General features: G+C 39.3%; 1 protein-coding gene and 1 long non-coding RNA gene across 3 annotated transcripts in view; one reads left to right on the top strand and one right to left on the bottom strand.

Annotated features, from left to right (window-relative positions):
• Positions 1-55: 55 nt before the first annotated feature.
• tob1a (transducer of ERBB2, 1a) lies at positions 56-3,778 on the bottom strand. The gene is made up of 2 exons (XM_076266528.1): positions 3,543-3,778; positions 56-2,230 (listed from the first exon to the last, which is right to left on the bottom strand). Exon 2 carries the CDS (start codon positions 2,000-2,002, stop codon positions 974-976), a length of 1,029 nt encoding a protein of 342 aa, XP_076122643.1. The 5' UTR covers positions 2,003-2,230; positions 3,543-3,778; the 3' UTR covers positions 56-973.
• A 295-nt stretch (positions 3,779-4,073) lies between these two features.
• Positions 4,074-12,365, top strand: part of LOC143101628 (uncharacterized) — a 42,771-nt gene continuing 34,479 nt past the window's right edge. For both annotated transcript variants that reach the window (XR_012982496.1, XR_012982495.1), the window contains exon 1: positions 4,074-4,176. This is a non-coding gene — a long non-coding RNA (uncharacterized LOC143101628). The remainder of the gene's footprint in view (positions 4,177-12,365) is intronic.

Genomic DNA, 12,365 nt, shown 5'->3' with positions numbered 1-12,365 from the left:
TGCTGCTCATACCACTCAAGTAGCAATGTAAAAAAATGAGAAGATTAAGACAACATATTTTCAAGCATTTTAATACAAACTTAATAAACTATCAGTCCCTCTCAACATGTAAGACACCGACTCCAAATACTTTGTTATACTGTTTGTTTTTATCAAGTATTGCACAATGTAGGTACAAAATTAATATACGATTACATTTTGTCCATAATATAGCAAAAATCTTTAAACTCTTAAACAGAAAATACAACTCTTATGTTTTCTTCTTTTTTTCAAAAAAAGCAAATATTCTTAAATTTTTCACCACTACGGAATATTCTGTACACAATCTTCGATGTTTTTAAAGATGGATTCATTTTACAATTTCAATAAAAAAAGAGAGAACGTAAAGCTGAGGCAGCCGTCACAGATCACTGGAGTAGTAAAAAGATATAAATGCAATACCATGTCGTAGAAACAATATATATACTCTGATATTTTACAAACTCTGTACTAAATTAAATTATACAATTAGAAAAAAGACCAGGAAATCCCACTTATTGATGCCAATCCTTTGACAAAAAAAATTGGCTGTCCAGCTATGTCTTAAATACTGTAAGAGGCCATGACAAGTGTTTTTTTTTTCTTCTTTATAGATACCGTAAAACAGTCCATAAAAATAATTTTGTGCTTGGTTGGCAAAAGAAAGAAATAAAAATGTATTGAGTTTAGGTAACCAAGCTTGAACATGTTGTACTACAAGCTTTTTCCATCGTAAAAAAATAAAAATAAAAATAACAAAAACAGAAAATAAACTCAAGGGGGCAAATAGTACATCACCCTTGGGCTCATGCGCTTGGACTGGTACACTGGGACTTTACAGTTGACATGTAGCTTTATCCATTTTCCCACATTTTTGTTTCTCTTTTTCTTCCCCAAATGTGCGTTTTCCAACTCACATTTCTGGTCGTTCACAATTTTTCCCATTTTTATTTTCCTAGTTGGCCATAACTGGCTGGAATTGCTGGTTAGAATACTGCATGTTGTTCAAGCTGAAATTCAAGCCATCCATGAGGGACTTCTCGTTGAGGCCCCCATAGGCCGCGAAAACGTCAAAGGCATTGCTGTACGGGAGAGGACCCAGGCCGAGTGGGCCGTCCCCGGGGAACACGGCGCCCGGGCTGCCCTGGCCCTGCAGGCTGGGGAACACAAACTCCTTGGCGTTGGGGGAGAGGGCGGAGGGCTTGGGGTGCTGCTGCTGTGGAGGCTGCGGCGCGCCCAGGCCGAGGCCGTAGAGCGAGTGCATGGACGTGGAGATGGCTTTCTGCTTCAGGAGGCTGTTCACATTCAGGCCCAGGTTGGTGGGGGAGGTACGGGCCACCTTCCCGCTACCGCCGGCACCACCGCCACTGCCATTGTTGTTGTTGCGGCCACTGCTCTTCATTTTGGTGGAGCCGAACTTGGTGGCGGCAAAGGTGGCAGTGGTGAAGGTTAAAGGCTGCGTGGAGCGTGGCATGAAGGTGGGGCTGACCGAGGCCGACTGGCCGAAGGGAGGGGAGGGGGAGCTGGATGTGGGGGAAGCCCCAGATGGAGGCTCGCTAATGGGCATGAACACCTGGGCCTCAGGGTTGAAACTGTTCTTGATCTCCTTGTCCAACTCGAGCCCGTTGTCATTGCTATCGTCCACGTAGAGCACCTTGACGGGCCCCTTCTCCCCGATCTGATAGGATACCTCGAAGGGGTCGATCCACACACTGAGGTCCTGAGGCAGGTTGTTGCGGACGTCCTCAATGTCCAACCCGCTCTCTTTGGCAGCTTGCTCCACCACAGGGTCCACCTTCTCCCCGACGTGTATGCATCGGAAGCCGGACCCTTTGTATGGCTTGTCTGGATACCAGTGTCCCTCGTACTTCTGCTTCAACTGACGTTCAAGCTCCTCGCCGAAGATATTCACACGTCGTCTTGGCAGCTTGTTGTATAGATAAGAAATTATAAAATTGAGTGCTACTTGGATTTCAAGCTGCATAGCTGCTGAATTGCCCAAGTGTAAATTATTCTTTTCCTTGGAAAAAAAAAGTACTTCCGTTGATTTTGAGGTTGGCAGGTCAGCAGTATTGTCAAAGTCTCCCAAGGTTGCACGGTCTCCTGAAAGCTGGCAGCGTAACAAAAAGGGAAACAAAAACTTTGCAAAATTTCAAAACAAAGTGCTGATTGCAGAGGAAATGTCTTCGTTCACAGATGAGTGATTCTGGCCCTTTAAGAGAGAGAGAGAGAGGAAAAGTAAATTAGTGAGATGCCATAAAGTGTGAATTATGGGTCCTAGAGGTAGCGACAAGAACAAACGTGGTTTTATGCAATTGCCATAAACACAACCGTGGTTTTATGCAAGTAGGCTAAGTCTACTCTTGCTATACAACGTCACCATTTGGTCACACACCAGTCCTTACTCTGACGCTTGAAATGGCTGAAGAGTTCGAGTGAACTGACATTTTAAATTGTAGATCAATGGAGAAAAAAACAGAATAAAAGTACAAAAATCTGATTGCATTCTGTCATACAACGGATAAAGGACGTCCACCTGCTGACACCACTTGCTCTGAATAACGTTAGATAGCTCAACCTCCTTGCAAGACAAAAAGGCTACAGAAAACAATCAACGCATCCTAAACGTTAAAGTTACCAATGTGTTTTTCACAGGGCAAACAGATGCAAAACGTGTATTTTGTTTTTAGATATATGTAAAAAGCCCTACGAGTCTGTGTGCGGTTCATCGTCTGAGGTAGGCAGCAGAGGGACTCGCAGAGCTGATCTCGTGTTACATAATAACTAGCCTTCCTCGCTCTAAACCCTTACAATGCAATGCATAACCTATTCGAAGTGGTGGCACCACACGGACTTGGTTGTTCCGATCGAATGAAGTTATCTGTTCACAAAGTAGAACCCGCTTTATGCTACATGGAGACGTATGAATTCACAGTAAACAACTAATGTAATTGGGCAAAGAAATTCTTCTCGGCAAGTAACACATTGTTTGTATGCATGCAACGATTTGGGTGTAACTACAAGACAAAACAGGGTTTATTCCTACAGAGCTCCAACACAAATCCAGTTAATTCACACAAGAAAAAACACTGACAGAAGCAAACATGCTGAGTTAGATAACCTTCCTTCGACAGATGATTTAAACGCGTTATTTAAAGAACATCTAACTCCTGCGATTTTAAATGGGATAGCCTATTGCAACGATAAGGACATGTCATGTCATAATATCAAACAAGAACTTAAAAGCCTCAACAATCAACATTATAGGGCTCAAATGACCAGGCTGCAAACCAGCCTTCATATAGATTGCCTTCATATAGATATATATTGTCACGCTTACCCCTCCCTATTATAATACAGTCTAACAATGACTGACGCAGTAACTTGGCTGGGATTTAATATGGCAAGATGATTAACGACTGGAACTATTGCGTTTCTAATCAAAATGGTGATCAATTATCAAATGCAAGAACTCAGCATTTCACTTAGCTATTAAAGACGAAGAAATAGAAGGACATACTTACTTTCACGATAAAAAAAAGATGCTCAGTAGTTCTAAAGTACCGTTAGTGCAAATAGGAGAGTGGATATAAATATTTTCTTCACATGTATCATAAAAAATGTTCCAGTAGCCTATGTGTAGCTGTTTATAGCTAGATTATCTTGCTTAAGTTTCTTTTTTAAGCAATTTTTCGTTTTCACCTTTCGACAGGCAAGGTCTTGCTTCTCTACACCTGGCTGTTTTTACAACTTCAGTCTGTACCATGAAGCTTACCCTGTATTTATAGGTTTCCTCCGCCACGGACACGAGGTAGGCGGTGATGCGGTTTCAGAGGTCAAAACAATACGAAGACAGCGTCTAGGTTTTTTATTGGTGATTTAAACTAACTAAACCCGCCCATGTGGCAAAGACGTCCACGTCCGATTGGTCTCTTGGCACTATCTGTCAATGGCATACGATTATGTGAGACGAAGTCACGCCTATACAGAACATTTGCGTCACACATTACCTAGTTCCATCACCATATCTCCCAAAACAGAATCCACTACAGGAGACCTAGCTTTTAATGTAATTATTTCAGCCATCTCTGGTCATAAAAACCTAATTTGTTTGCTCTCTGTTCCGAACAGACTGTTCATGCGTAAAAGCGATTCAAGGTATTTAAACCCATCAACTCTTTCCATACAGTCAGTGATCTATTCATAGATCTGGCAAAGTTAGACTTTGCATTCAACCTAGGGGTTTGCTTATGAATAGGACCGAGACATGCTGTTTTATTTTATTTGACTATCTATAGCCTTAAGCAGCCTAATTGCAATAGGGCAGTTTATAACGCTTCTAATCGAGCGTCGATCTCTTAAATACAGTCAGCGATCCACAGTTCTGCTCAAAGCAACCAAACATATTTGCATTCAGAAAAGACCAGAACGCTTAGAAAAGCCAGGCAAGTAAACATTTCGGTGCTTAACGAAGCAGTTTGGTAGGTGTGTCAGAGCAACCAACGGGAACTCGGGATTCGTTTCCTTGAGAAGCAGGGTAGGCAGAGGGAACCTAGGTGGAGTTACATCTTGTCAGTGGTCGTGTGAGGAAAAAACCCGAATGCTGATTGGCTCGGAACAGGGCAGGAGCTCTCCCTGAATGGTTTGTCCGTATCCAGGGTGCTGATGTCATATTATATGTCATATTTCAGTTGAATGGGTTTTGAATTTTAAAGAGATACATTAGGTCACATAGGCCTACCCTCAAGCCAGAAACGTCCAAGTCTGACATATTTTCCATATGCTTTGTTAAGCAGGTTTGTGGACCACTTATCATGCGGCCATCATGTAGACTGGTTAAACAGATTTATAATTTTACATCAGGGGTCTTCAACCAAATGAGAGAAGAAAAAAAACTTGACTAGCTTTGGAGCAGTGTTGAGTTGAACATCATTCACAAGCCATTTGAATCACATGTTACAGTGAATTGTGAACGCACAAAGGAATCCACTGAGTGGGATGTTTTCTAGTCAGGGCCTAAAACAGTGTGGAGGACACAATTGGACTTGCATGGAGTTCAAGCATGACTCACAATAGCACTGATCTAAACAGTGCTGGCCAGGCATTCTGAGTTATTTAGACAGCAAACAACCCAAAAGAATCTGTCCATGCACATTCCTGGACAGTGTTCTGTCTATGGAATTGGTCCATTACATCTTGGGTGTCTGCTCTTTCAGGTGGATCAAGGGGCGGGGGTGTGTGTACAGCACGACCCTGCACATTTTGTCTGTGAAAGTATTTAATTCCCACTATAGGCAGCTGATGAACACTGATTAGCTGATCAGTGGTGATGATCAAAAAAAGCCAAATGTCTCTCTGGGTCTTACACCATTTTTTTTTTTTTATCGTGAATCCTCACCTTGTTTTGATGGTGCTGTGAATGTTGCAGGTGACCGTAATGACATTAAAAGAGGTATATTGTTTTACCTTTAATCTTAATATCTTTCACTCTTTGCTATGGCCTCTTCTCGTGATGGGATGCAATTTAAGACGTTTAATCCTTATTAGCTCTCAAGGCAATTGTGCTTTCATGTTATATGATTGCGAGAGGTTAAGACGGCCTTCTACGTGAGTGTTTATGCCTCCTCTGTATCCCATAATACCTCACACTGTCTTTGCCACTCGCTGTGTAGCAACAATGGCCCTACCTCAGCATGGTACGCAATGAAAATGTAGGTTTCGTATTCTTATTGCCAAGGTATACCTCTGTACTCTTGCTGACTGGTGAAGGATTCTTGTCTGCTTACTGCAGTTCTTATCAGGGGACAAGGATAAATGTGCTTATACATGTCCTTGCCTATAATGATCTGTGATATTTCTGTTTCTGCCAGTAGCAAGAGAAAGAAGGGAAAAGCAAAGGGTGGAGAAAGGTCAGCTAATTTATTGGAAAACATTACCGAGCACCAGGCTTTTCTCTGATTGAGGTGTCTCCTTATAGTGCCACTCACACACAAACCTTACAGGGCAGGAGTTAGTAAACCCCGTAGTTTATCTCTGCCCTGCTGCCAAGTCTCCTCTCTCTCTCTCTCTCTCTCTCTCTCTCTCTCCCTCTCTCTTTCTCTCTCTCTCTCTCCCTCTCTCTCTCTCTCTGTCCCTCTCCCTTTGGCTCCCTCCCTCTCATCGAGATCAGACCGGAGGCTTTTGACGTCACTGATTGTTATTACTTAACATGGAGGCTGGAGTCGAGTTTGCACAATAAACAAATGCTCTGTTCCTCTGATGTTCTGCAGAGAGGAACGTGTGAAGGGGATGAGACCAAAGCTGGGATAGTGGGGTGGTGGATGAGAATATAGATAGAGAGAAAGTGATTTCAAATGAGACAATGCCTGAAAGCTCTGCTTGTAATTTCATTTTGATTTTATTTATATGAACTTTACATCACAACCTATACTTTTGACTGTTACTGTCAAAGTGATGTACATTGTCTTAGCCTATATGTTGTCTATACAAAGTGATGTACATTGTCTTACATATGTTGTCTATACAAAGTGATGTACATTGTCTTACATATTGCCTATACAAAGTGATGTACCGTAAAACTCCAAATAATAGCCCAGGCTTTTATTTTCCCAAATCGCCAAACTGCACAGGCGTCTATATGAGACAGGCCTTTAATTCCCTTTACACAAAACTTTTCCTCTGCAAAGATGGAAAATATTATCAAATTAATTGTTTCATCTTATGTCTACCTATATGACTAGGCTATCTGATGACAATTACGGATCATCATTCATTTAGTGTTGAGATTTTGTTCATTTTGAGATACAGTAAGATCCAAATAGCGGGATAGCCAGAACAGATGAAACACGTTTTAATTAAATGTAATCTACAAAGAGATCTTATCACACTGAAAGCTCATATTTTGTCACTAGCAAATAGCCTATATCGTTGCTTTGTCAAATACAGTTGCATTATCAGCCCTGACCAAAACTGTTCAGGAATTATTTATGCAAAAGTGGAACGTGCTTAATGTTTCATTCTCCCTCCTTTTCAGAACGAATGAAACAGCATGAGAGAGCATGAACCATATTGTTTGTCCCGTTTTGTATTTGCCAAATTTGACAACAGTCTACATTCAAATCATAGCCTAGCCTACTTCCAGGCTCGCAGGAACATATTTTTGACCAGGGGTGCTGAATAACAAAATAATCATGGATGTCATGGATGTCCGACGATTTCTCCCCCAGATTCGAATGTAGACAGCTAAATACGCCATTTCACCGCCGTATATGAGTAGGTCTAAGAGTGAGAATTTTTATAATGCCCTGGGCAGCCACATTCCACTGCAACTATGCGCAGCACTTGCCACTCCGACTTAATAAAAACTGCGCGCACACTTAACCTATTTCAGTAGGTTATATAGCCAGAGAATGTCAGTAGACGGGCTCTGGTATAGCCTAGTCTAAGGTAAATTCCTTTTCTGACTTCTTTCTCTTTATCGCCATGGCATTTAGAATAAAGAATAACGTTCGCGAACCGTTCTGGTTTTGTTGCCAGCATAAAAACAAGCTTACCATCGGCCTATCCGCAAATTTTAAACACAAGGGATGAATTGAACGATGACGAAGTCGGACATATAGGCATAGTTCATATTGGAAAAAAAGTTATACAATTTGGAACTCTAGCTTTTCCCCACCGCAGTCTTTTAATGCCATCTAATCATAACGTGCGCAGTCTGCGCCATACTTGAGCCCAAATCACACCCAAGATTCGCAACGAGATGAGCAGCAACTTCATGCAACATTCTAAAACCTTGCAACTGTGACCAGACATGTGAATGCTTTGCGACGGCTTGTAACGACGTGCAACATCTAATTCACACTGCTGTAACCTCCTTTCTGTAACGGTTTCGTGTCATTGCGAATCTTTAAACAGACGATCTGACGGGAAGAATATTTAGAAGATTAAATACAACCCGAAACTAAAAAACAGACCAGGCCTCTACTGGAGACCGGCCTTTAACCCAAACCTGTAGCCATGCCAGGCGTTTAAAAGAGACAGGCGTCTCTTAGGGACTCAGCGATTATTTGTAAGTTTTACGGTACATTGTCTTATACAGTATATGTTATTTATACAAAGTCTGTATACTGGCTTGAGGGTTACCACTGACTCGAGACTAATTTTTTTGTATGTGTCAGCATACTTGTCCAATAAAACTAATTCTGACTGTGAACAAAACACTTTGCTTGATGACATGCCATGTAAATTAAATGTAAGAGGGGGTCACTAGCTTATAAGATCATGACCACTGAAATACTTCATGTGTATATCTTAGCTGGCTGGCTGACTGACTGACCCAGGGAGACCTTTAAATTAGCTTTAATCCAAGTCAGTGCAACCTGCTCTTCAGCAGGGCAAGTTTACATGTAAATACTTCCAAAGCCCAGTTTGCATCACATGGTCAGTCCATACCAGACCTTTGTAATAACTTCACAAATTGTTAACTCTTTAACTTTCTGTGAGTGATTTTTATGAGATATTTGTGCATGTGTGTTTGTTGTGTTATGGTTGTCTACGCTGGATGCCTAAAATTTCCCTCGGGATGAAAAAAGTATCTATCTATCTATCTGTATATCTGTCTATCTGTCTATCTATCTATCTATCTATCTATTTATCTATCTATCTATCTATCTTTGTACAGGAGCCTAGCTTACATAGTGTGCTAACATTTCTGCCAAGCAACACAAACATGCTTATTTGCTACAGTGACCACACCATATCTATTTACGTAAAGTTTACTGTAAGATTATGAGTTGGCTCCCTTTTGAGTTGTTATCTGCTTGTGTTAGTCTCCATCCATGCAGCCTGATGTGAAATTAAGCAATATTTCCAGAGGACACACATCAGACACTGTTAAAGTCTGGTAAATATAACTGCAGTAACACGAGTCTTGGTCTGGATCATGGGTACTTTCGATGCTGGTTGCATTCTTAACCCAGTGTGTTACATAATTCATGCAGAGTACAGTCAGGCGAGGTCAATACTTCAGTGTTCATATTTTGACCACCTCCAAAACATAGAGGTTCGCATTGTCCTTGGATTAATTAACAGAATTTTAGCATTATTATTAATTTAACTAGAAAATGTAATTTTGAGGAAATTACCAGTGCATGAAAATATAAACATACTGTATATTAACATAAAATGCCAAACAAACTTTTATTTGGAAACAGTTGGCAGGAGTCATAGTTGATAACAACTGACAGTTGAAATGGCTGAACAGTTAAATAGTTGAGTAGTTTAAATAGTTAAATTATTTAATAGTGAATTATTGTAGTGAGGACATTTATTTTGAAACAGTTGGGCAGAGGAAATAGTAGTCTTAAGAGAGCCAGATTGTATGCTTAAAGCCTGAGACAGAGTATATAGTTTAAAAGTTGAATGTAGATAGTGTAATGGATGTTGATAGACAGAAAGTAGAATGGATGTTGCTAGGCAGATTGTTTAATGGATGTTGATGGATAGTTTAATGGGTGGATGAGTGAATGGTTTGAAGAGGATGAATGGATAGAAAGTTGGATGGAATGTGCCTTATATCCTTGTAGAATGGAGAGACACAGAGAGTTGGCCTAGTTAAGCAGAAAGCAGTTGATACAGGTGCAATCAGTTTAACTGGCCCTTTGATGGGTCCTAGTTGAGCAGCTGGAAGTTTATACAGGTGCAAATCAAGTTAATTAGTCCATTGTGATGTCATAGTGCTAATATAAAGTCTATGGGGAAAAATAAGCTTGTTTTTTGTTAATATCTCAAGTTTACAAAAGTGAAAAATACATTCCCCACATGTCCTTTTCAAGACCTACGTTACAAAGTTTGAACGGAGTTTCTACGTTAAATGGTTAAAGTTGAATTAGACGCAGAAATTTGGTGGGAATAATAATAATAACTAGAAAAGCATTTCCTGAAGGAAATACAGTGCATGAAAATGCAAAAAATATGATGTAAAATATCATAGAGTAAAAACAAACTATATTGGTTGCTAGGTAGATGAGGTTTAATATAGTTGGAGTGACCGAACAGTTAAATAGGTGGATAGTTTATATGGTTAAATGATTTGCTTGGTAGATAAGGTTTAATATAGTTGGAATGATTGAACGGTTAAATAGGTGGATAATGCTTAACTTAGTTAACTTAGCTAATTTTTTCATTTTTAGTAGTTATGCTAACTAGCATGTTAGCAATGTGAACTATGTTAACCATGTGACTTAGCTAACCTAGCTAATCATTTTTAGCAGTTTTGCTAACTATGCTAACTAGCATGCTAACATGCTAGCATATTAACTATGCTAACCATTTTACTTAGCTAACTTAGCTAATCATTTTTAGCAGTTTTGCTAAAATGCTAATTAGCATGCTAACATGCTAGCATGCTAACTATGCTAACCATGTGACTTAGCTAACTTAGCTAATCATTTTTAGCAGTTTTGCTAAAAATGGTAACTAGCATGCTTACATGCTAACTATGCTAACCATGTGACTTAGCTAACTTAGCTAATCATTTTAGCAGTTTTGCTAAAATGCTAACTAGCATACTAACATGCTAGCATGCTAATTATGCTAACCATGTGACTTAGCTAACTTAGCTAATCGTTTTTAGTAGTTTTGCAAAAAATGCTAACTAGCATGATAACATGCTAGCATGCTAACTATGCTAACCATGTGACTTAGCTAACTTAGCTAATCATTTTTAGCAGTTTTGCTAAAAATGCTAACTAGCATGCTAACATGCTAGCATGCTAACTATGCTAACCATGTGACTTAGCTAACTTAGCTAATCATTTTTAGCAGTTTTGCAAAAAATGCTAACTAGCATGCTAACATGCTAGCATGCTAACTATGCTAACCATGTTACTTAGCTAACTTAGCTAATCATTTTTAACAGTTTTGCTAAAAATGCTAACTAGCATGCTAACATGCTAACATGTTAGCATGCTAACTATGTTAACCATGCTAACTAGCTACAGTGGGTAGGAGTCATAGTTGATGACAAGTAACAGTTACAATGGCTGAACAGTTAAAAAGTTCAGTCGTTTAAAGGGTTAAATTGTTTAACAGTGAAATATTGTAGTGAGGACTTTTATTTTGAAACAGTTTTTGGTAGAGGAAGCAGTTGAACAGGATGTGTAGTCTTAATAGGGCCAGTTTGTATGCTTAAAGCCTGAGACTGGCAGTTGATGCAGGTGGCCTGGCCACCTGGCCTAGGATTCTAATTGCTTAACGGCAGTCTTAATAGAGCCATATTGTATGCTTAAAGCCTGAGACAGAGTATATAGTTTAAAAGTTAAATGTAGATAGTGTAATGGATGTTGATAGACAGAAAGTTGAATGGATGTTGATAGGCAGATTGTTTAATGGATGTTGATGGATAGTTTAATGGGTGGATGAGTGAATGGTTTGAAGAGGATGAATGGATAGAAAGTTGGATGAAATGTGTCTGATATCCTTGTAGAATGGAGAGACAGAGAGAGTTGGTCTAGTTCAGTAGAATGCAGTTGATACAGGTGCAATCAGTTGAACTGATTCTTTGATGGGGCCTAGATGAGCAGCTGGAAGATGATACCAGGTGCAAATCAAGTTAATTAGTCCATTGTGATGTCATCAGCCCATGTTAAGTCTATGGGGAAATTTTGAGTAGTTTTTAATTAATAGTTTAAAAAGTATAAAAGTTACAAAGATGAAAAATACATAGCCCACATGTCATAAGTAAGACCTACACAACGCAGTTTGAATGAAGTTTCTATGTTAAACGGTTGAAGCTGCATTAACTGCGTTAGAAGAAGAAAAATAATAAGAACTAGAAAAGCATTTCCTGAAGGAAATACAGTGCATGAAAATGCAAAAAATATGATGTAAAATATCATAGAGTAAAAATAAACTATATTGGTTGCTAGGTAGATGAGGTTTAATATAGTTGGAGTGACTGAACAGTTAAATAGGTGGATAGTTTATATGGTTAAATGATTTGCTTGGTAGATAAGGTTTAATATAGTTGGAATGATTGAACGGTTAAATAGGTGGATAATACTTAACTTAGTTAACTTAGCTAATGTTTTCATTTTTAGTAGTTATGCTAACTAGCATGTTAGCAATGCTAACATGCTAACTATGTTAACCATGTTACTTAGCTAATCATTTTTACTTAACTTAGTTAACTTACTTAACTTAGCTAATAATTTTTAATAGTTTTGCTAAAAATGCTAACTAGCATGTTAACGTGTTAGCATGCTAACTATGCTAACCATGTGACTTAGCTAACTTAGCTAATCATTTTTAGCAGTTTTGCTTAAAATACTAACTAGCATGCTAACATG

Source organism: Alosa pseudoharengus, unplaced genomic scaffold (assembly GCF_046254945.1).
Source record: "Alosa pseudoharengus isolate Yale_2024_CS ecotype anadromous, Long Island Sound unplaced genomic scaffold, YU_APseudo_1.1 YU_APseudo_1.1_scf_4, whole genome shotgun sequence".
NCBI lineage: Eukaryota > Metazoa > Chordata > Actinopteri > Clupeiformes > Clupeidae > Alosa > Alosa pseudoharengus.
The sequence above is the reverse complement of the archived record's forward strand: the minus strand, read 5'-3'. Positions and strand labels throughout refer to the sequence as shown.

Bases quoted from the DNA above. Each gene is read 5' to 3' on its own strand.
- tob1a (XM_076266528.1), bottom strand. From the start codon at position 2,002: ATGCAGCTTGAAATCCAAGTAGCACTCAATTTTATAATTTCTTATCTA.